The sequence below is a fragment of the Oculina patagonica genome, chromosome 8 (genome assembly GCF_052425735.1).
Source record: "Oculina patagonica isolate OP01 chromosome 8, crgOcupat, whole genome shotgun sequence".
In the NCBI taxonomy this organism is placed as follows: domain Eukaryota; kingdom Metazoa; phylum Cnidaria; class Anthozoa; order Scleractinia; family Oculinidae; genus Oculina; species Oculina patagonica.
In genome coordinates, this window is record NC_135765.1 from 27588364 (window position 1) to 27613334 (window position 24971).

Sequence of the window (24971 nt, forward strand, 5' to 3'; positions counted from 1 at the left end):
TAGCCATGTTCAATACGAGCAGGGGACTGGGAACGAACATATTTTCTCTTCGGTACAAACATTCAACATCGATTGAATTGAAAAATAGGGCACGTCATCTGAAAGAGCATCCAAAAATTAGTAATTTCACCAAATTTGGCGATTATTGGTTTAAACCCAAAGGCATGGTATACTTAGTATGGATTGGAGGGACAGGCGTCCTCCAATCCATACTAAGCTCTCTTATTTTAAAAGTGTACCATGCCTTTGTGTTTAAACGAATAACCATCAAATTCGGTAAATTTACTAATTTTTGAATGTTCTTTCAGATGACGTGCTCCATTTTCAATTAAATTGATATTGAATATTCGTACCAAGAAAAAATATGTTCGTACCCAGTCCCCTGCTCCTTCGGCACCACGAACATTGCTTTCGTCGGCCGGGTCCTTCGTATCGCGAGTGTCCGAGGATGAGGTCGGTAAGGTGCCGAGTTGGTGCCGAGTGTTCTGCGAATCGCGGCTCGTCCCAGGCCGCTCGGTTAGAGGAAATTCAGCGGTTGCTCATTTGCTTGATTCTACATGAACATGACTTTGTTTACATCGAAATTTTTGTGATTTATTCTTTGAAAATGAATGTAAACACATTCGGACAGCTCCAGGAATACGAGCCACCCAAGTGGGCCTCATCGCTGAAAAATATTCCACGAAACTTTGTTAAAGTAAGACAAAATTTGAATTCATAATTCGGGTATGTAGCGGATCGTGCTACGGTACTTTTAGACTAGTTCATAGGCAAGTGACAGTTTATAAACATCTTCTGTTGTAGTGTAGATGGATCAGACTGTGTCGACGTGCAGCTAGGTTCACCCATTCCTGATATTCTATTTCTTACATTATTTGGGATGTCAATGAAATACCAGCATTTTACGCGTAGCTTATGAATCCACAATCAGAAGTATCTGAGGGGGTGGGGTGTGGGGTGGGGTGTGAGCGGGTATTTCTTCCATGTTTTGACAAGATTTGGTTTCATTAGCCTGCTCCATGTATTCAGTTTGTGGGGAACGCACAAAATAATTAATAGCAAATAAACAAACCATACACTATGCTGCTGGGATTTCAATGCAAGTCTGTTTGTTACCGGGGGGTATTATTTTCATTTTGGCCTCAGTGTCTGTGTTTCAGTAGTGTGCCTCTTGTTGAAATTTTATCCTAACATAGCCTCATGTATGGTCAAAGGGTCTATTTACTCTGGCGGTCTGGCGGTTTAATTTTGAATGTCATTTTGCGGGTACATAATTTCTTATATATCTTGAGGTTTTCAGTCAAGAAGTTAATATGGCAGTTTCGGTCTTTAGGAGAAATTGAAAGCTTTTTGTGGTAGTAGATAGAACAAAATATGGCAAAATAGGCTCTCGCTGTAAGAGTAACTCAAGTCACTCGCTGTCACTTGCATTCTTGTAAAATTATATGCAGTTATATGGGGACCTATGCAAGAAGCTTTTAAAAACCTTTTTTTAAAGGAGAACTGTGGTATCTTCAGGGTGAGTTATAATAAATAAAAAAAAAGAATTCACACTTAGAGTGTTCCACGTCTAATAAGCCAACCAAACCAACCATCTATAAACGATAATCTAACTCTATTTATTGTTACATCTTGTAGCTAGCACAGCGAGACACTCCAATCCATTCATGGCATGTTCCAAATCTTCCAAAGGAATTTTCACTGTTTATCAAGAGAGATGATTTGACAGGATGTGCATTGTCAGGAAATAAGGTAAAGTATTATGGCATATAATTTAGTGAAATAAATTCTTTAAACTATTTAATTATTTTTGTTGTAACTTTATTGTACGATCATGAATTCAAAATGAATAGCCATATTCAAACCGACTGTCTGTTAGAATATCTGTAGAGCATTTAATCCACCAGAACTATGCAATTTTTCGGTCTTAGAAATCTTGAGCTGAAGTAGCCTACAAACACTCAGGGTCTCTGTCAATCTCCGTAGTAAGTTGCTCATGGAACAGGCAGCAGAGATGTCATCTTAAAAAACTAAATTCATATCTGAGAGGTTACCTTTTTTTGCATGAAGGTACCCTAGCTAAGTAGAATGGTGCCATACCAAAAAATGATAAAAACTCTTCATATATCCAAATCTCCCTCCCCATCCAAATCAGGCACGGATCCAGGAAAAATGATGACCGTTTCCCGATAACAGAAGCGCAGAAAGGGGGAGTCTCCAATTCTGGGAACATGCTCCCCCTAAAGAAATAAACAATTAGATTGTGGGGAGCAAGGATAGCGCAGTGGTGAGAGCGCTCGCTTCCCACCAATGTGTCCCGAGTTCGATTCTCGGACCCGGCGTCATATGTGGGTTGAGTTTGTTGTTGGTTCTCGTCCTTGCTCCGAGGGTTTTTCTCCGGGTTCTCCGGTTTTCCTCCCTCCACAAAAACCAACACTTCTAAATTCCAATTCGATCGGGAATCCGAGGGCCACAGGTATGTCAGTCGAAAGACTGTTATGTGCAACCCTCGTAAAACAAAGTTGATTTATTTATTTATTTTGACTCCCTAAAGTGCCATACCTGGGTATTTTCGGACAGGATAATAACAAATTATTTGTTTTCTGAAAATTAAGTTGAAAACTAGTTCCTAAACACTAAAATATATATTTATGATACAAAAATTGACCAGTTTCCATAAAATGGTGGAAAACTGGTCTGGATCTGCTCCTGCAAATATAATCATACATCCAGAAGATTAGATGACTCATCCAGCTGATCTCGGGAAAGGGAACTGTAGTTTAGATTCTTTCTTTCCTATTATTATTGCAGTTCTGTAATTTTGTTGTAGGTTCGTAAGTTGGAGTTTGTTTTGGCTGATGCTTTAAATAAGAAGTGCGACACAGTGCTGACATGTGGTGGTCTTCCTTCCAATCACTGTAGAACCACGGCAATTGCTGCAAGACAACTTGGCTTGAAATGTTACTTACTTCTAAGGAGTTCAGAACAGGCAAGACATTTTTTTAATTATTTTATAAATAAAGGAAAGAAGAAGCCACGAGCCAAGTGGCCTTCACTGCCGGAGCTTATCCCAGTTTCTGTAGCATTAAGGTCGCGGGGGACACCTTAGGCTTATCATTATGCATTTATTTAAAGCGTATGCACGAAGTACAACGACTAACATCAACAACTTTACGAGATATTCATGACTGGATAAAAATATGGGCGCGTGCGCGTGATTTGTAAAAAATCCCTGTTTCTTTGATATTTTAACCAATTTAAACAACACTTAGCGATATACGTTCATATAGATTGTAGGAAGTCTTTGAGCTTATTTTCATCTAAATTTGAATATTTCTGCAACTCAGAGTAATCACAAAAATATTCGGCATAAACAATCGTGTCCTATTAAAAACGCATTGTTCTCGCCGTAAAAGCGTGGAATATAATTACCATAATTACATCTCTCCTTGGCAAAATGATCGTATTTAGGTCGGGACACCTTCGGAAATCTCAAAGTTTTGACTTTTTCGACAATTTTGTGGCAGAGAATACAGCACGGATACAGAACTTCATGACTTGCCACTGCAGATAGGTAAACTATGAATACTGACGTGTGTCATAACAGAAGCGGAATTTTAAAAGAGCGCTTTTAGAAAGAGGTAAAAGACATTAAATTCAAATTTGCGCACTATAGCCGCCATAATTTGCTGGCAAACTTTAAATTTAAAAATCCGCTTCTGCTATGACACTCTAGAGGTATTGACTGATTAGTTTTTGACAAGATCCCAGTGTGCTGTCTTCTACTCGTTCCGCAATGAACTCTACCACAAAATCATGTTTTTCCCAATTTGGCACTCACGAGGTTATAACATCGACGTTAAATGCAATTTACCAGACAAAAGACGACATTCACAATCTTTCGTCAATTCTTTATGTCTCTGTAAAATTTGAGCTTAATCGCACCCATAACAGCTGAGAAATAAGCGTTTTTAAAGATGCAGGTCAAGCAAAATTTCCCTTCATGAATTTATTCATGCTGTAGGTATCCCCCGCGACCTTAAGCAGCTAGGAATATTTCTACTCTTTCTTGAATGGGATGCTTGTCCATTGCAGGGTCCCCCCCCCCCCAAGCATTATGTCGCCGGTACCCACTTATACACCTGGGTGGAGAGAGGCACTATGAGAGTTAGTGTCTTGCCCAAGAATACAACGCAGGTGACCCCGGCCGGGGCTCGCCAGCTCCAAAATTTTAGTTGCCATGGCGACTAAAATGGTCTTAACTTGGAGGGTTGTTATGTGCATCTCCCACTAGTCTGGCCTAAGTTTAAATCCCAGAACCGGTGCCAGGTGATATGTGGCTTGAGTTTATTGTTGCTTCGCACAGCATTCTTATATTTCCTCCCTTGATCTCCACAGAAACCCACACATTATTAAAGTTAAAGTTCTCCAATATGATGTAGAAACAGTAAACAAAATTAATATGTGCCACTTCTTTTTGCCGTTAATTATTTATTTATTTTTTATTCAGTCGCCAGTAGATTGAAGTTCTAACTGATTTATTTTATTTGAAATAATGGATTCAGCCTACCGATATTGGATGTAAAGGGAATCTTCTTTTAAGCCGAATGGTTGGAAGTCGTATCATCCTTGTTCCTGAGCTTAAATACAAATCTGGCCTCAAACCAATGATGGAGAAAATGGCAGAAAAGTTGTAAGTGGAGTTCTGAAGTGAAATGGATAATAATTGTGCGACCGGTCAGGCATGCTCTCAGTAAGGTATCTAATGGTATTTTACTCCTTTCTTTTTTTTTGGTTTGAAAATTGGATGGCGGTGTGCCATACTCGTTTCCAGATCCTTGTTACAGTTATTTGATCTCTTTTCTGTGGCATTATTTTGTGAATTATGATGATTATGATGTTGAAAAAATGCCATTCTAGGGAAAATTAGTAGTCAAGGGCGACTGGACATAGTGCTTGATGGTAACTACATGTATGTACTGGCATGTTCATTAGGGGGAGGAAAGGGGAGGCGGGCCAGGGTTACCTGAGTTGATGAAGGTGAAGCACTCAACAATATATAATATGAGAGGAGTGAATTCAGTGGAGATGGCCAGATTATGGTGCTCTGTTTGATCAGTTATTTTTTTAAACACTGCCCTTTTCCACTATGCCTACTCACTCACTCACTCTGTGTTTTTATCTTTTCAGAAGGAATCAGGGTTCGACTCCATATCTTATAGAGGTTGGGGGTTCTTCATACATAGGCATGTTTGCTTATCTGACAGTATTTCAAGAAATGATGAACCAGGTAATTGTATATAAATATAAAAACATGCATTTTAATCCTAAGCACAGGGTTCATAAGGGACCTGGAAAGCCTGGAAAGTCCTGAAACTTTGTTGTGGCACTTTCCAGGGCTGGAGCATCCTGGAAAAAGACAACTGGTCTTGAAAAGTTCTGGAAATCTATGTTGAACTCAAGTACCGGTAACACAAGAATTCTCAGAACAAACATTATAAGAAATGTATGGCAGACAGTAACCCAGGGGTATACTCGGGATTTCAAGTGACGGTGATGATGAAATAGGGGCATATAAATCAAGATCCAAAAAAATCCCTAGGGCTTCCAACAAAACCCAAAAATTCCCTGGACAAAAAATCAACCCCACAAAAAATCTCATGCCTAATTTCTGACTCATTAAATTTTTCAGAAAGGGGAATGATCTTAAGATACAACACAAAGAAAAACATTAGAAACACGTTCAGTGTTTGTACTTTATTTGCAGAACTATGGAGCCAAGGCACTACCACAATTTCTTAGAATGTTTTTAATACCCCCAAATAATCCCTACTATACTTAAATCAAGCCACCCAAAAAAAATTCTTGCCAAATTTTCCAGCCAAAAAAATCCTGAAATCGAAAATTTCAAAGTAACCCAAAAAATCCTTCGATCATCCCTGTTACTTGAAATTCTGAGTACCCCCCTGGGTACTGAAATCATCAATTTTTACAACCACCCTACACCTACTCATAATTTTTTGGGGGGGTTGTTAACCTTCACTTGTTTATATGGAATCCTGGAAATTCATAGTCCATTACCCACACCTTTACGCTTAAAGATTTTTTTTCTTAAAAGGATTGTTGTGTGTTTCAGAATCTGTTGGAGAATTTTGATGACATTGTTTTTTTTTTTTTTTTTTTTTTTTTTTTTTTTAATTCATTTATTCAAACAATGTAATACAAAATGAAAAGAAAATTACATGCAAAAGGGAAAACAGAAACAAATTAAACTAATAATAACACACTGTTTATAACTAGTGGGGATACATATGAAACAAAAGCCGTCAGTTAAGTGACCACTGATGATTAACAAGAAACTAATACTACTTACTTAAATAAAAAGAAATTACAGCAAGGTTTACAGGCTAGGTCAAGATAAAAGTTACAGTTGAAAAGAAAGGGACGTTAATTACAATTTGACTTTACATTTAAGTTTTCTGACGGATATTGATTATTCAGTACATGTTAACAGACACACTGGAAAGACGTTAAGGAGGAGCGCATTTTTCTATTTTCCATTGCAGCAACATTTTTCTTCTGAACTCTTGAAGATGGGGTTTTCTTTCAAGCCTTTTACAGTTATATAGATACTGTTTAAGGTAAATGATGAAAGGATTGTTGTGTGTTTCAGAATCTGTTGGAGAATTTTGATGACATTGTAATGACAGTTGGCAGTGGCGGAACTGCTGCAGGAATCGCCGTAGCTAATTACCTCACAGGATCAAAACTCAAGTGAGCTGTGATACAGTGTATGTTATTGACAGTAGCCAATCTGTTAAATTAGATTAATTGTGGAGTGCTATTTGATAGAAGTTTTGCTTACAAAAATTTGATTTATTTAGGTAGTTGACTGTAGTAATAAAATTAAGGGTCTCTGTCCTTAGATGAATGCTTTCCAGTGTAACTAAGCATTTTCTGTCCTGTTTGACGAGTGTTCACATATTTCTCTCAACGCCGCCATATTTTTGTCGCCAGTTAAGGGGGGGAGGGGGAGTGGGGTTGTAGCTTTATTGGCACATGTACATAGTCAAAGGCAGCGGAGCAGGGGGGGCAGGGGTGACTGTACCCCCCTCCCAAATGAAAGTTTTGGGGACTCAGCCCCCCACGTTTTGGTGCCGAAAATATATCACAAGCGCAGCATAGAATTGGTTTTTCAAGATATTCCGTCTCGCGAGTGAGTGTAAACATCTTCTAACCTTCCTTGGAAGTCTTAGGGAAACTCTGTTTATCTTAGAAAAAGTTGGAAAAATGATTGGAAAAGTTTGTATGGCCTTCGACCAACAGTCGAAGAATCTTCAGAAAACTGCAGTCTAGAAACTGCTCAGAAAAAAAAAAAAAAAAAAGAAAGACAATAGTTGCTCCAAATATGAAAACCTGCTGAGTATTTTTGAGACAGTCTTAGCTCCTCTACATTCCAAAATGCTCCACCACCTCTGATAGTTTTACCCAGTTGTTTTAAAAAAATTGCCAGCACAGTGGTAATGCATAAGAAGCATAAATGGCAAGACAAATTCAATATTTTAGGGGAAAACTGGTTAATGGATCAAATCAGTTTTTTTTCTCTCCAACTGACTGAGATAGTATTGGTATGCTTTTCCTCTTTTTCTCTTTTTGGTATTAACTGTAAGGCCGAGAGTACAAAAATGCCCCCCTCCAGCTTCCCCCCCCCAATCTTATGATGTTATCATATGATAACCCTAAAAAATGTTAAGGTTACTGTTTGCATTTTCAATATTTGTCCTTGACATTACTTTTCCCATGTGTTTTTTTTTTCAATATTGAAAATCCCCTTTTGTGAGGAGTGAATTCCACTGACATTGTTCCCAGAGTGTCTGTTCTCTCTGCCCTGTTCTCTTTCACACATGCTCCATGGGTCACAGAGAAGAGATACATGTACTCTGCATGCTGGCAACAAGGTTACTAACAATTCTGTTTGCCAAAGGCTGAAACAGCATTTTAGCCAACCTCGTTCCCAGGGTCTCTCTCAACATCAATCAATCAATCAATCAATCATCGATTTTCTATAACCCGTCAGCAACACTGCAGCCACAACTCTGCCATGGTAGATTGCTTTATTAAAACATTTGACCTGCTTTGGCTTAAGATTAGTATTTGAATAACTTCTATTTAAAATGGCAAACTGAAGGCTGCTGCAAAACATCACGCATAATGGTGGTCTATATAGCTCTGCATGTCTGCATGTAAGAGCCTCGCTTTGTTCTTGACAAAATAAACCGTGACAATAAATATTATTTCTTGAAATTAGAGGTCCCCCCTATTGTTCGCAATTGTCCACAAACCAGGTGACCAGACCAAACCAGGGTCTCTCTTCTCTCACTATAGGGAGCAGTGAGAGAGAGACCTTGAGAACGAGACTGTTCTTACGCTTGTTCTATCTTTATTCCTGCTGGTAAAAATTCACCCAGTTTTGTAATTATTTTTTATTCATACCTTAAACAGGTGCCATGCCGTGAATGTGTATGACAATGATGCATATGTTTACAACAAAATCAATGAAGATCTTAGAGAAGGAGGACTTGATGTTAGAGCAGAAGATATCATAGATATTATTGGAGGTTACTGTGGACCAGGATATGGAATATCCTCTCAGGAAGACCTTGGTGGGTATGAACACAAATAAATAATAAATTAACAGACAGTTAAATATTGTTTATTAGTACATACACACTCAGTGATCTTGGTGTTTCAAGCAATCTGATTGGTTCACTATCTCGGGCTAATGAGCATTATTCACTCCCTACGGAGTGAATAATGCTTGATCAAAACTGAAACAAAATGGCCGGCGTAAACTCGCGTTTCGCCGGCGTTTCTGAATCGCAAATACTAAGAATACAAGAAGATACTGGGCCAAAAAAGACAAAAAAAGGCTAAGAAATTTGGCCTGATGGTTTTTTTGAAGTAAGAGAAGACTACATATTTCGCAATTTGCAGCACAATGTCCACACAACTCAAGTACTAAAACGATAAATAATTGCTTACCGTCAGTCGCTCTTCGCACGGCATCGACAAAAATGAATACCGCAGATTTATCGGCAGCAACATCAAGTGTTATTCAACCAAGATCATCCACAAATATTCAGGAAAAGGTCTTTGTGCAAGAAAACATCCAGTTTTCACCACAGTTCTGCAGACATTCAGTAAGATTATAATCCAAACTTTCAGGTGGATCCTTCGCCAACTGCTCTTTCAATTTTCAATTCAAGTGAACTTCAAAACCTTTGATTCAACGGTCAAAATGTTTTGCAAGCAGGTTTTTGATCAGATTGCAGGTTTGAGTGGTGTTAAAGGACCATTTTGCTAGATTGTGACGAGGATTTTATCGAAGATTAACTAGATTTGCCATGCAAAGATTCTGTAAACTGTTTCGCGCATGTCGATTAGTGCCGCTTATATGTACGTTTTCCACGCATGAATTGAGAGGTCAATTAAATCGACTTTAAGTGGTTTCCTTCTGAAAACTTTGAGATCGCTTGTTGTTGAGATCACTTCGTGTGTATATACTAAAACAATTATTCTTTGAAATCTCGGTGAATAGCGGCAGAATATTCACCTCGATTTCAAAGAATAATTGTTAATTAACAGTGAAAATGTAATTACAATATGTTATTTGCTACAAGACGTAACAGTAACGGGAAAAAAAGCTAAGCCTAATGAGCCAAGCAGCCCATACTGCTGCGCTTATTTTAGGTTCAATAGCATTAAGCGGCTAGGAATATTTCTACTCCCCCGTGTATGGGATGCTAGTCCATCACAGGGTTACCCCCCCCCCCCCGGCTTTATTTTGCTGATGGCCATTTATACACCTGGGTGTAGAGAGGCACTATGAGGGTGAGTGTATTGCCTAAGAACACAGTACAGTGACCCTGGCCAGGGCTTGACCCCAGACTGTTCGATCTGGAGTCCAGCGCACTAACCATAATTTAGGCGACCATGCCTCCCATAAAAAACTGAAACCTGGTTCTAAATTTCCAAATGGTCAATTAACTTTTCCAATGGAAGCAATGCCAATAACTGTTATTTGCAATGGTTTTAAGTTATTAAGATTTAAGAAAACAGGGATAAAATTACAGTTAAAATCCAAGGGAAACATTACTTCCATCCTGAGTGCTGTTCTAATTTAAACCCCTATAAGACTGTTTTTATTTTAGATGGTGGAGTGAGAGTCAGAGGGAGAGAGAGAGAGGGGGGGGGGGTATTTCAATTCATATAATATTATGAGTCAGGGAACATTAAAAAAATATATTGTTGTTTGGTAACACATGTTCGTGAAATAGCAACACAAACTAAGCAAATGTGGCAATTGACTAGTGACCTTAATTTACAAATTGTAAAATTTACCTTTTTTTCATATATTTATTGTCATGACATACCATCCAGGGTAAGGGGAGAGGGCTTTATAATAGAGGGGGGTGGGGTGGGGGCAACTATCAGGTTAATGTTATTCAATGGGAGCCAAGTTGTCAGGCGTTTCCGAAAATCAAGGGCTCAAAAATCAGCATTCTATTCATGTACACTAATTCTTACTGGAACAATTATAATAATTATAACAATAATATTATAATTATTTGCACATGACTTCTACCTTGAAGACGCTATAAAAAAATGTGGTAAGAATATATTTCAGCTCAGCTAAAAGGGTGTGTAATGGCTGACCATCTGTGAATCTCAATGATATATTACATGATTCTGATAGTAACTGTTACATTGTTTAAAAAGTTTTTGATACTTAATTTTTGACAAAATTTTCCATTGCAGAAAACATTTTAACGATCTCCAGCACAACTGGAGTATTTGTAGACCCAGTGTACAACATAAAGGCAATTAGAGGAATGCTAGCTGAGATGAAAAGCAATCCTGGCAGATTTAAGGGACGTAGGATACTCTACATTCATACTGGTATGTGTTAAGTATATGTACAGTATAATACACACATCATGTTCTGTGGCCAATCCTTGAATTTGGTTGGCTTAGTTGTTGACAGAGTAGTAATTCAAATGCAAGCTCGAGGTTACTGTTGGCTGCCTGGGGAGAGGCAGATGAGGCACTCCCTAAATAGTGGACTACATGTATATGGTCCGGGGTTCACTGCGGTCAAACGTCTCAGCCAGCTTTTCTTTCTATTTCGGGGAATTATGTGCATATTGAAGTGTTAGTATAAGCAAGAATCGATAAAATAGTTGCTGAGTGTAAACGTATTTCCATTTCCTAAGGTAAAAGATTGTTTGTACTTTTTAAATGTTCTACATCGGCACCAAAGTGCTTTGACAAAATGGCGCCGACGAGTCCACACGTCGCCAATTTCAAACACGTAGAACTTTTTTAGTAAAGCTCCAAAAAACTTAGTAAATTGTCAGGATACAGGTAATGTACCAATCTTTGTACAATAAAAATTAAAACCTTATCTTTGAAGTACTTTTCTTGTTTTTTTCGTATTTCTGTCGTTTGACCAAGGTCGAGGTCCGGGGAGGGTCCACCCAAAAGGGGTACTTTTCTCAGGCAGAAAATTCATTAGATGAATATTGACCAATTGATTGATAGCTTTGATTGATTAAGGTTGAAATGACTGGATAAAATGGCCAAGTTTTTTGGCATGTGTTATATTATTAATAATATATGGACCAAGATGCAGGCAAGGTCTATGATTACACGAAAAAACAAGGCCAATATCGAGTCATCTTAATCAGACAAGCTTGGTCAATAATTAAAGCATGCATATTGTATAAAGAACACCATTTTTGTTGCAGAACACACTGGGCAAGCATTCCTTAGTGGGAAATTTAGTCACATCTTGCCCAACAGCTAGCCAATCACAATACAGGATTTGACTCATCTTGTCCACTCACAAAGCTAGCCATGAAATAAATTTAATAACAGTCCCAGATTAATGATAAAATGTATGTATGCAGAAACTGATTTTGGGGTTGTTACTGAATTAAAAATCTCAACTGACTGGGATAAACCATAATCAATTGCCCTGGTAAACAGCATTAATCTGTCTGCATGTGGCAGTATATTGTGGGAGGTGCAATGGACTAATGTTTAGCGGTTCTGGTTAAGTCCTGGCAGGGGTCACTGTGTTGTGTTCTTGGGCAATTGAGACAGGGCGTGTTTAAAGCACGAAATGGCGAAATGAACATGAAAGATAAGAGCCAAATTAAGTTAAATGATATTACCGTTCCACTGAAATCTGCATCTGTTACATGAATTATTCTGTGTAAACTGTAACGACAAGGAAATAAATCCCGACAAAGGCTTAGCATAAGCTTAATAAGTAATACTCACAAATTTTAACGTTTTTAATACTGGAACGAGCTACAACCACTGAATCGTTCCAATCACTAATTCTCCGTTACGGACATTATAAATCCAGTCTCTCCTTGTTAACAAGTTGCTCTTTGCCTAGGGTATTTTTAATCAAAAAGGCGGCCATTACTTTTTGGCATCGAAAGAAAACGATTTGTTTGTCTCACGTCAGGAGCAGCATGACAGAAGGATTCGTCTGAGCAGTGTAATATTCCATGTAATTTCTAAACTTTTTTCGAATTGGACTTTCACGTCCTTATCCTTTTACATCGAAGTTATAACTTCGTTTTCTGTTTTACAGCCGTGGAACGAAGACGTCAACAAGGCGAGACAGCAGCGTTTACGTGCCGCCGCCTCACGTGCTTCAGTGAAATTTATCATTTTTGTTCGCATATAAACGGCGACTTTGCTTTTCTCACTTTAGAACAACTGTAAATTATTTGTATGCCCCTTATTATTTTCTTATATATATTTCCTTGTCCTTACGTTGTACACAGGCAACAGATGTGGATTTCACTGGAACGGTAATATCATTTAACTTAATTTGGCTCTTATCTTTCATATCATTTCGCCATTTCGCTATTTCGCCATTTCGCCATTTCGTGTTTTAAACACGCCCATTGAGACACTTTACTCTCACAGTTACTCTCTCAACCCAGGTGTATAAATGGGTACCGGCGATATAATGCTTGGGGGGGGGGGGGGGGGGGGTATCCTGCGATGGACTAGCATCCCATCCGGGGGTAATACTCCTAGTTGCTTAATGCTACAGAAACTGGGATAAGCTCCAGCCTGTATGGGCCACTAGGCTCAAAGAGTTCACGTTTACCTATATGTGGCAATAATTCCATTGCATATATATTTCTCTGCAGGAGGAGTGTTTGGTTTATTTGATGGCAGAATAAATTCTTTAATCACGAGCTCGCAAACTTCAAAATGTGAAAATGAAATTCGCTGCTGGGAAGACATCAATGATCCACCACCGTGCTGAATTTCATTATTAATACTCATGGACACAGTTTACTTGTATGACAATAAATTATAGGTTTACACAGATTTTTAAAAGTTAGTATGTAAAAGCTAATAACAATCTTAGTAAAGCGGAAGTAAAAGTTACAATTTTACAAAAAAAAATTAGTCTTATTCAGTGTTTATAACAAAGCCAGCAGCTGCAGCAGAGCTGCACAATCAAATTCAGAATTCATCAATATGAACCATAATCCATTTTTTATACACCATTTAAATAAGATGAGGGTAGGGCTTTCCACAAGTTGCTCGAAATTTCCCAAAACGTTGCCCATTATTTCTCAAAAAGTTGCTCAAAAGCTGCTGCGAAAATCAAAAGGAAGTTGCTTCTGATAATAAAAGTTGCTCAAATGTTGCTCCAAAAAATCCAAAACGCTACTTCTAATCAAGAGAATTTCTCTAAATATATGCTAATTCCTTTTGAGGGTTAGATTTCTGTGTAGTTTTCTGCAATTTTACAGCAAAAGAAGTATCTAAATAGCATATTAAGGGGAAAATTTGTTAAATAACAAAGTTTTATTTAACTGAGAAAAATCGTGAAGATATCGATGAGGTCATGTTTCCTGACGAATTTTGTAATGTTCTCGAAAATCTTCGGCAAATTTCGCAAATCTTCAGAAACGTTCGTATGGTCTTTCAACAACACTAACTATGATGCAACAAGTTGCTCGAGAGGAAAAACGTTGCTCGAAGGGGAAAAAGTTGCTCGAAATGTGAAAAGTTGCCAAAAAGTTGCCGAGCAACTTGTGGAAGGCCCTAGATGAGGGGCCATTTTGAGCTTTTAACTTTCCGCGAATGACGTTAAATTCAAATAAATAATATATTCAAAATGGCACCTTGACTGATTACAATAATGGATACATCATTTGAATATTTAATTAATGACGTCATTCGCGGAAAGTTAAATATTCAAAATGGCTACTTGCCTTATTAAAACGGTGTATAGCTAGAAGTTTTCCCCAATCAGCATGCACTCTTATTGGCTTCTTCAAGGTCACATGAGGTCTAACAATAAAACTGTTTCCCGCCAAAAGTCTCTAAACGGTCAACATTGCAAAATCTATATGACATCGATCAGAGGGTTAAAAATTGCAATGTTGACCGACGAGGGCCATTTTTCTACTGTAAGTCTTCAAAAGAGTATGGGTGCTTGCCCAGAAATTTACTTGTTGCTAAACTATTACGTGTCACCCTCGGAAAATAAAGTTTGATTGATTGATTGAGGTCTTGGATTCATTCAATTAAAAGACGAGACCAACACTCGGGGTCTTAAAAATAATTGAGAAGAATATGCTGCCTTTGCAATGGCATCTACAAATGGTTAGACATACTAGTCTTCTCAGATAACTACGATAAACCGTTGGTCCCGTCTCCTGCATCTTACGTGTTATGGTCAGCAGGGAACGTAAAAGAACCCACACACTTATCGTAGCGTAGGCATGGAGTTCCCGGTGTTGTGGTTTGGTCTTTGCCCATTATAGAGGCCCTGCCAGGGGTTCCTGTGTCGCTTGTCTAAATTTAAAAATGTCCCGTGTCGCTGCTTTATTGATCTTCGTGTCGCTGTCGGTAATTAAATTGAAGGAAAATTGCTTGTCCTTGTCGAATTTTTTTTTTTATAAGGGTTGTCGTTTGTCGCGATTTTATTTATGTACAGTCGCTACTTTTTTGGGCCGTGTCGCTTGTCGCAATTTACCCTGGCAGGGCCTCATTATACTGTGTGCAGTGTTGAAATGCCCGAAGATATTAGCTGTATAAGCTACTCTGCAAATCTGGGGGTAAAACATTGGTGCCTATGAAAATAAACGGCACGCAATACGTGCATACATGATGTGGATGATGATGCAATGGTTTCAATCACGAGAAATGAGAACTGAACTGGGTTTTGTTAAAATGTTGAGTGTGATAATCAAATTGAACAGTCTTGAAACAAAATTCTAAATTGTAGAAATACTGTACATTTAATATTTTTGGATAAGGAAGGTACGTTTTGTCTTGGGGGGGGGGGGGGGGGCTGGTGCCTCAGAGGGGAAGGGTCATCCGTGAAAGTGAGCACCAAAAGGAGAGGGCCATACCTCTTTGTGAGCTATTTAAGGGAAATTCAAGGGGAGGGTCACACATCTTTTCCAGAATTTTTTAAAGATAATTTTTGTGATGTTGCTTTCCATTTTTACTTTAACAGATAGTGGTATTTTATTATAGGTAATAGCATATATTTCTACATGTATATTATGCAATGGCACATAGTTTTTCTTGGGAGGCGCGGTGGCCTAATGGTTAGCGCGTTCGCCTCCAAGTCGAACGGCCCGGGTTCGTGGCCTGGCCGGGGCGCTGCGTTGTGTTCTTAGGCAAGACACTTTACTCTCACAGTGCCTCTCTCCACCCAGGTGTATAAATGGGTACCGGCGAATTTTCTGCTGGGGGGTAACCCTGCGATGGAACTAGCATCCCATCCAGGGGGGAGTAGCAATACTCCTAGTCGCTTAATGCTACGGAAACCGGGATAAGCTCCGGCCTGTATGGGCCACTAGGCTCATGTCCTTTTTCGTCCGCATCGAGACGTACTAGACTTCAGCTTCTTGCTGTTGACTATCCGTGGCCTGATCTCCTGAGTCATTTAGTTCTGCGCTCTATGCTATAAAACGTAAATAACCCACACTGATTGTTCATGTTCGCATTTTTTTGTTTCAGTGCAGACATATTCAATACCATCGAGGTATAGTCATATTAAAACATTTTACTGTGGTTCAGAAGCGAAATGTTCTGTCGAGGTTTCTATGACATAGAAAATACATGTACCGTGTAGTAGTGAGAGGAAGGTCGCACTTTTGTCGGTCACGTGACCTAAAGGTGTGTTTGAGTGTGTGTGTGTGTGTGTGTGGGGGGGGGAAGGGGAAATCAGGAGTTTTTTTAATAAAATGCAGGGGAGGGCCAACCATGAACTATGTTCAGTTTAACAGTACAAGTATGGACACTACAAGCAGCTCCCTTCTTTGTCAGTCGAAGAGTGCATGGAAAAACAGGAGTGAAAAATGGCCGCATGAAACCTTTTTATTTGCGCGTCTATCCCCGAGATTTCGCATTGCCATTTTTCCACTCGCCCGTTTGTCTGTTTCCCGCTTGACGGACCAAGATAAAAGACAGACTTCTGATAGATGAGTACCAGTAGGTCCACATTAACAAGAGTTTATGGCAACTTAAACTAAAAGAGCTGTATATGCAGTGTGTTTTCTTCCATTTGGATCCCATGTTACCTGAAACCCCTGAAAGAGCCTTAGTTCTCACTAATGTACATTACTGGATTTATTCATTATCAACAGTAACAAAACGGTTTAATATATAATATTCTAGCAAAACAATAGTTAAACTACTTCAAAGTGATCTTAACCTAACGGTTCATGTTAAAAAGTTAAGAAATTAAAACCAAGGTCTCACAAACGTACAACTTTACAGAATGATCCAATTAAGCCAGATAAATCATTCGCTGCAAGCCACTGATAAAATTAATGGATACAAGAAGTCATAATTATATACAACTGTTAACATGAACTCTTACTTGTGGCGATATATATATAACTGGAACGTTAAGGTCCTTAAACCTGACCCTGACCATGCATTTACGCCAGCAAGGTTTTAGATAACTGAACAATGTAACTTTGTTTTTAACGCAACTGTACAAACACAACTCTATTAGGAGCACTAAACGTCACTCTGTTGAACACAGAAATCGATTCAAGATCCATGTAGTTACCCTTTGTTTTAGCATTTACCTACAATCAGCATACCTTATTGTTACCTATAATTGTTGGAACAACCTAATTGGCCTAAATTGAAGATCCAATTTTCGTGACACCTACGATTTTACAGAAATCTACTATTGATAGGAACAAAATTTCACAAACATTTTCCAGATCTTAGGATTGGCGTGACTGCAGGTTGTTAGGCTAAATTTTAAAATATAATTCAAAAGAGCCATTGCAAAACAAAACTTAGAAGTAGACATGCTTATTTGCTACAAAGCTCAACGATATAATACACAGTTGTATTATTCAGAGAAAGCGAGCGTGAACACGGATAACCATGTTAACTGACAATACCGTTTATAAATGGGTTTAAAAGCAGGGTATTCAATTTTGCGTCACTTTTTGTGGACTTATTTTCGCGAGTCCATAATTGCGCGATTTTTATGGAAATCGAGAAAATCGCGCAAACACTGGCAACAATACGACACCATTCTACCGCTTCCAAGTTATAATAAACGTTATCAGTTAGCAGTTTCATTTCTTTCAAAATATTTCAAAGTCCATTTTGTATCAAACCATCCAAATAGCGTTGTCTTATTAAAGAACATTTCAATACATAGCTCATGAGTCATTTTTGCATTTTAACTTCAATATGAACTTGGTCACTACAATAAGAACCACCTTACTAATCATCTTTTCGCATACCATGTTTGTACATGTGGTACAGTATTCCACAAACGTTGTGACAAAATTCACCACACATCCAACAGGTGTATTTCTCCCTGTCTTCCAAGGATATCTTCTTGCATCTGTGTCTCTTTAAACCACTGTCATCTTTGAAGCCTTTACTGCATTGGCTGCACTTGTGGGGCAGATCAGTATGATATGATCTGTTATGACGTGACAGACTTGAACGGGCAGAGTAACATTTGTCACATTGAGTGCATTTGTAGGGCTTTTTACCACTGTGAATCTTTAGGTGATTATTCAAAACCTGTCGCTGTTTAAAGCACTTTTCACACTGAGTACATTTGTAGGTTCTCTCATCACTGTGAATTCTGAGGTGGCTTTTCAAATGTCCTGCCTGATTAAAACTCTTGGCACATTGAGTGCATTTAAACGGTTTTTCACCACTGTGAATCCTCAGATGTCTCCTTAAAGTTGACTGATCATAAAAACATTTTTTACAAACATTGCATTTTAATGCCTTGTCTTTATCCTTCCTTGCCATATTCACACCTGTTCTTGACTCCTGGCAACCTTTTCAAAATTAGAAAGCAATATTCTGTTAGTAAAAGTAGCAGTTCAAAAATATATTAAAGGATTATTTGAGTGCACAATGTGTACTGTAAGGTTTACACTAGAAGTCAAAGAAACATGTTTGTTTGCTGTTTGGACAAAACATTGGCTGGTACAAAGTGTAGATCACAAGCAAAGGACATTGTGCAAAACATAAAAACAAGCTTGACATGTCTCCTAGCCCTAAATGCTATAATCACAAACTGTTCTTGAAGGATAGAAGGCTATGTTTAGCTACTTTGTACATTAGTAGCATGGTAACATATGCTTTGTGACCTCTAAAATGTGACCTGTGTTTTATACAGGCCACAAAAATGTCAGCAATTATACATGTTACAATAATGTTTTACTCTCAAGTGTTTTTTTATAAAAGAGGGACAATTTCATGCTGATAAAGGGCAAAGCCATTGTGTTGTTTCAGAAAATATTCACACCCTTTGTATAAACAGCAACCCCACCCTCCACCCTGCTGAAAAATTCCACTTAAGGTTTATAGCCCTAACAAACCTTCACTTTCAGTTTTAGTTGTTTTATTGATGCATACAAACTTTCAAGTTAAATCAGTTTAACTCTTCTTTCACTACTCCTCATTAAAGTTCACCATGAAATTTTCTCCGATTCTGATTGGTTTAAATTGATCATGTGACGTGATATTGTTCATCCGCCGGAGGGCACTATCAGCCCTTATAGTTCACCACTAAATTTTCTCTGATTCTGATTGATTTAAATTGATCACGTGACGCAATAGTGTTCATCCGCCGGTGGGCACTATCAGTCCATTGTGCCCGCCGAAGAAAAATCCCCGGATCGATAGTGCCCGCCGGTGACTTTTTTTTGTAAACAAGCGTGCCTGAAGTCTGAACATAAAATTTTCACGGGGCAACTATCAGCCGATAGTTCCTCGACAGAAACACTCTATTGTTTAAATAGGGACAATCAAATTGTGTTGGATTACAAATCATTCTAATATTTCTTTCCACAAAATGTCAATTAGTGAAACACATCTTTGAATGTTATAAAATTATACAAGTCAATTGTCCACTTTAAAGTGTAAATGAAGAAAAAAAATCATTGAATTTTGCCCAGCTTACAGAGGATGAGGATGACAACAAAACAAGCACTGAAATATGGCACTGTAAGTACTGTAAAATCATTGCGATGAACAGTGATGTGAAGTTGATTGATAAAAACAAGAGCCAGATGTTGTTAATAGGATTTTCTTTTGGGTGTCTGCTTACAGGAGCTTCAAAACAAAGAAAAAGTCTTAGTTGTAATCTCTAAAAGGGTCCGTGGCCGCTTATGGGAATGTCAGTTTACGAGAATGTAAAAATGCAGAGTTTGAATGTAAAATGGGGTTTCAAACAAGGGGGCCGTAAGTGGAACAGTATGCTTACGAGAGTGTTCGTTTAGAGAGCTTCGACTGTAATTCAAACTAAATTTTGTTTCCTTACCCCCATAACTCTAATTCCGATTCTTGCAACTTGCCATGGTTGCCCATTGATTAGAGCAATGAACAGATCACGTATGTGACAGCTATTTCCCACTCTTATCATAAGAACTGTATGGCCGTGTTAGAGTTTTTATAAGTTCAATTTGCACTGTACTGTATACTGTAGTGCTGAAAAATCAGTACACTCTCAAGTCTGTACTGTATTAACTTGGCAAATTTAATATTCAATTGACCCCGATAACTTGAAACTTAAACTAACTTGAACTGTTTTTTGTTTCCCTTCAGGGTTTGAGTTACCGGGGTTTTATTGCATGATCATATTAGAATTTCTGGCGAGATAAGTTCAATTTGCACTGTACTGAATAATGAAGTGCTGAAAAAACGGTAAAATATCTATCATTAACTTAGCAAAATTGAACATTTAATCCTCCCCATTAACTTGAAACCTGGCTAACTCAAACTGCTTTTTGTTTCCCTTCAGAGTTACAAGTTATCGGGATTCTACTGTACGTTATAATGAAATATTTGGACTCGAGAAACAATTCTAGGAAATCAAAATGTCCCATTAGGCCCCTTCCAGCACGCGCTGACTATGGGTGAAAAGTACGTATTATGCTCCTTGCGAAGAAATCGATCCATATCCATAATCCCGTAGTCCCGCCATGTTGTAAAGTAAAATTTTCAAGATGGCGGGAGTTAGTAAGCCAAAGAAGCCGATTGTTACGAAAACGACAATCACACCCATACTTATTAAATGAAAAAGGCATGTTGTGAGCCAAAATAATAACCTAACATGCCAGGAGGCCATTAATAAAAGGCTCCGGCTAAACAAACCCGAGTTGATCGACTGGCAAATGCGAGCAAATCGTGGAACACAGCACATTACAGCCAACTGAACATTAAACGGTTCTTGTGCAGTGTGATCATCAATATTTATAAGTATTATGAGTTTGATTACGTACCTTATTAAGTCCTTTGGGTAAAAATGCAGGCGACGATAGCGGACAAATCAACAAAATCAACACGCGTACGAAACAACCAACATCGAACCAAAACGAAACCACTGCAAATCAAACTGATCACGTGATTACCTTGCCGGGGTAGGGAGCGTCAACAAGACAAAGAAAATCTCCGTTTGCTCTATTTCTTGCTATTCCTGCCCTTGAGGAGATTTTTAACTGCACTATACTTTCTATTTAACATAAATGTACACGAGACCGAACCATCCGTCATTTGTTATCGACCAAGCAGCTTTTCCTGGGCAACGAGCGCCTCCCTCGAGTTTCGCGAGTGTCGCGTCTTCTGCGTGATTCTCTCGCGGTTTCTACGTCTCGCCTCGTGAACGGTTTTGGAAGCAGAAAAATGGGTCACGGTGTTTTTTATATACTCCTTTCTTGTTCTTATTAGTCCAGGCATTTTATCGCATAAAACAGGTCAACCTGTTACTAATTGCAACAGAAGGTTTTTAACGCCTTTTGGTCCAGGAATATGTCCTCTATAACATATCAAAAGTCTCTCAAAATCTGAGCTGGGGAAAGTGACTAAAAACGGTTTTTTTAGAACCCTATGTAATGCAGCATGGAAACGAGGCGGCCTGTACTATCTGCTGTGTCGCTTGAGTTTAGTGCCACGTGCAGCATGGGCTAGCAGAGAAAGAAAGACTTTTCTTGTGTTTTCTTGATAGGTTAGTCCAATTACATGTAGATTAGATCAGATTATTGCTTTCATAAGATGATTAAATCTATAAAAATACACAAATGGACACAAAGCTTGTAGAAAGCGTCTGCGCTGTTGCTTATCCGTTTGAGGTATTAAGCGTATGAACTTGTTTTCCGCTAGCAAAGTTAAAATATAAAAAAGAAGTTTTTATGCTTAAATAAACATGGATGTTATGTGCTAACGTTATGCAGTTCTAACTGTAGTGAATCCCAAATTGAGTTTCAACTCAGTGTACGAAAAACTGATATTCCATTTATCGCTTCGCGCTTCGTGCGTTATCTTTTTCTCATAACTTAGAAATCTCTGAATGAAAAACTTTTCTAAAACGAAAATTTATCCGAACAATAAATGCTTTTTGAGCACAAAACAATTTACCTAAAATTCATTTTCACTTAAGACTTAATTTGGCAAGAATAGAACCAAACTTTATCAAAAACTCAAGAAAGCCAATTTAGTCACATTTACGCAATCAACCTAGACGTTTCCGAGTACCACAAAGCTTGACGTCTTTTACACGTTCCCATCTGCCTGTAATTTCAGAAAACAAGTTTTTCAACTATGGATGAAACAGAAAAGTGTGATATTTGTAAAAATACTTCGACGGCGAGGGCGAGGTCGTAACGCTAAGAGAAAAGGGAAGCACGGGAATTAATCGGGCGAGCACAGAGCGAAATGATTCTAACACTACGGTTTCTGGGTAGCAGGTTCATCAGAACTGCCGGCGAGAATATTGTCTGCCAAGTAACATCAAGCGAGCCAAGAAAATTCTTACGTCTGAAACAGCTAGTAATCGTCGCTCTCTAACTCGCCAAGTAGAACAATGTTTCTCATTCAAAACTGACTGTTTCTTTTGTGGCGCCAAAGTTGAGTTCGGGAAACAGAGAAAAAGACTGGGGGAAGCGTTCAGGGTTACAACAATTGAAATGAAAGACACGATATTGAAAATTTGTTCAGTGAGAGGGGACGAGTGGTCTGATATGATAAGTGCTAGACTTTTAAATGTGCATGATTTGCCTGCTGTTGACGCGGTTTACCCATGACCTGCAGTGTAAACTTCCACACAAAGAGGAAATTACCTAAAGTTTCTGAAGTGGATGAGCAACTGACTGTCAAAAAGAGGAAAGTTGGTCGTCCCCAGGATAAAGAATGTAATTGGCGAACAATTGGTTCCCGTTGCGACGGACCTGCCGCCTGCGCCAGACTCGCTTCTACAGTTAATCCGATACAACTGTTTGTCTGACTGCCGCACTATGAGGTACATCTGCCTTAAGAATGGTATGCAGTGTTCCCCAGCCTGCGGCCAGTGCAAATGGTCCGCGTGCACTAACTTTATCATCGCCCTGGAATACGACAGTGAAGATCGGAAGACTAACTTGAATAGCATGACTGTGTAGATTACAAATCAAGAATGACTCTATCTCTAGCTTGAAGATAAGTGATACACGTGTCTTGGCCACTGTAAACTTTCGAATTACTTAGCATTTTAAAAATTGCTCTTTTATGGGTCTTTTATTCAAAGATTAAGGCCAGGAAAAGATTGTATTAAGAGTATGTTCATAATTTCAAGAAAAGGCATGACTTATACCAATAAAACAGCCGTAAACAGCAACTTCCTGTTTATAGACTCGTTTTCATGTTGCAGCAGAAAGCGAGTTGGAAGTTGATCGTATTTGGAGGTGTTCCCACGCTTGAATCTTTAGAGACTTTTAGTATGTTATTGTATAGGTCATTTCTAACTAGTTTACGTTGAGAAAGCTTCTGTTGCAATTAGTAGTAGGTCTGATTACAAAATGCCTGGACTAAAGAGCAGCTTCTCTTCTTTGCCCGTCGAGAGAGTCGCGATAAAACGCGCGAGTGAAAAATGGCCACGCGCAACCTTTTTATTTGCGCGTCTATCCCCGAGATTTTTTCGCGAATATTTTGTCACTCATGCGTTTGTCCGCTTCTCGCTCGATTGACTAAGATAAAAGACAGGATGCAAGTAGGCTAGTACTAGTAGGTCCACATTTAAAGAGCTTATGGCTTAGGGTTAAAAGAGTTCTATACGAAGTTTGTTTTCTTCCGTTTGTATCCCAAAGAGTTAATCTCCATTTTCCCTTGTTTCCTGAAATTCTTGGGGAGCCTCAGTTCTAACTAATGTATCGCCCCATGTGAAGAATCCAAGAAAGTCTTGGATTACGGATTCCGCACCATAGATTCCGAATTTCAATGATTTGATTCCGGATTCCATGTCTGTGGATTCGGGATTCCAAACTTAGCGAAAGTCCGGATTCTAAAACTTTTTCGTTTTTTTTTCCTGTGGCCTAATTATCCTTGTCATGAATGAATTCTTTGAACGCACTTTGAAATGAATGTATGACCAGTACAAAGGGTTCATGCCTGCCTTTCGTTAAATACGTTTTGTCGAACAATGAATAAAGAAGCAATGTTTTACAATCTCTTGATTGATCTTTTCATCGACCCTGACGACAACCAATCAACGTTGAAGTTGAGTTTATTCGTTATCAACAGTAACAAAACGGTTTTATTTAAAATTTTCTAACATGACAAAACTTTAACTAATTCAAAGTGACCTTAACGTAACGGTTCATGTTAAACCGGAAAAGTAGAAATTACAACTTAACAGTGTAATCTAAGCGAGATTAAAAATTCGTTGAAAGTTACTGATACAACGAATGGATACAACCATATACAATTGTAAACATGAACTCTCACCTCTGGTGAAATATATTATTTGAATGTTAACGTCCTTAAACCTGACTAGGCATTTACGCCAACAAGGTTTTAGATAAAACAATCTAACTCTATAATCTAACGCAACTTTTAATACTCACAGGGCACCCTTATTTTAATGTTTCGTGCCAAACTGTACTAATTAGGAGCACTAAACGTCAAAATCTCGAATGCAGAAATTGATTCAAGCTTGATTTCTCGGTGGGATTTATAAGTACATATTGATACTTTGTTCGTATTACTTCGCTTCATTTTAGCATTTACCTATAACCAGCGAACCTTATCGATACTTATTCTTGCGGGACCGTACTTTCACGAACATTGAAGAGGTAGATTTCAAGATACCGTATTATATGAAATTTTCGCGACACTTAAATTTCGCGATTTTGTGAAAATTTTGTATTTTGAATCACTTTAATTTCGCGTTTTTGAGTAAGACACAATTTACATTTACTTGGCAATGACAACATCCATTTTGCGATTTTTTGAATCGCGAAATTCGCGAAATGAATGTGTCACGAAAATTTCACGTAACAAGGTACCTGAATTTCGCGCTTTTGAAAAACAAATTGTTGAAAGTACAAAGGTACGCGAACTGAACATTTTCCAAAACTGATCCACATTAAAAAAGAGCTAGT

General features: G+C 38.4%; 2 protein-coding genes across 2 annotated transcripts; one reads left to right on the forward strand and one right to left on the reverse strand.

The window, feature by feature from the left end:
* The first annotated feature begins 552 nt into the window (after positions 1–552).
* Positions 553–13490, forward strand: LOC144663796 (uncharacterized). The gene is made up of 9 exons (XM_078524864.1): positions 553–697; positions 1639–1752; positions 2831–2989; positions 4566–4693; positions 5191–5290; positions 6674–6774; positions 8503–8663; positions 10819–10959; positions 13239–13490. The coding sequence occupies exons 1-9, from the start codon at positions 608–610 to the stop codon at positions 13355–13357; spliced, it is 1113 nt and encodes a 370-aa protein (XP_078380990.1). The 5' UTR covers positions 553–607; the 3' UTR covers positions 13358–13490.
* A 3238-nt stretch (positions 13491–16728) lies between these two features.
* Positions 16729–20936, reverse strand: LOC144663777 (uncharacterized). Its single transcript, XM_078524845.1, has 2 exons — positions 20844–20936; positions 16729–18392 (listed from the first exon to the last, which is right to left on the reverse strand). The coding sequence occupies exon 2, from the start codon at positions 18361–18363 to the stop codon at positions 17818–17820; it is 546 nt and encodes a 181-aa protein (XP_078380971.1). The 5' UTR covers positions 18364–18392; positions 20844–20936; the 3' UTR covers positions 16729–17817.
* Positions 20937–24971: the final 4035 nt, after the last annotated feature.

Bases quoted from the DNA above. Each gene is read 5' to 3' on its own strand.
- LOC144663796 (XM_078524864.1), top strand. From the start codon at position 608: ATGAATGTAAACACATTCGGACAGCTCCAGGAATACGAGCCACCCAAG. The intron at 2,990-4,565 runs GCAAGACATTTT...TAATGGATTCAG, and splicing joins TTCTAAGGAGTTCAGAACAG to CCTACCGATATTGGATGTAA. The intron at 10,960-13,238 runs GTATGTGTTAAG...ATTTCTCTGCAG, and splicing joins GATACTCTACATTCATACTG to GAGGAGTGTTTGGTTTATTT.
- LOC144663777 (XM_078524845.1), bottom strand. From the start codon at position 18,363: ATGGCAAGGAAGGATAAAGACAAGGCATTAAAATGCAATGTTTGTAAA.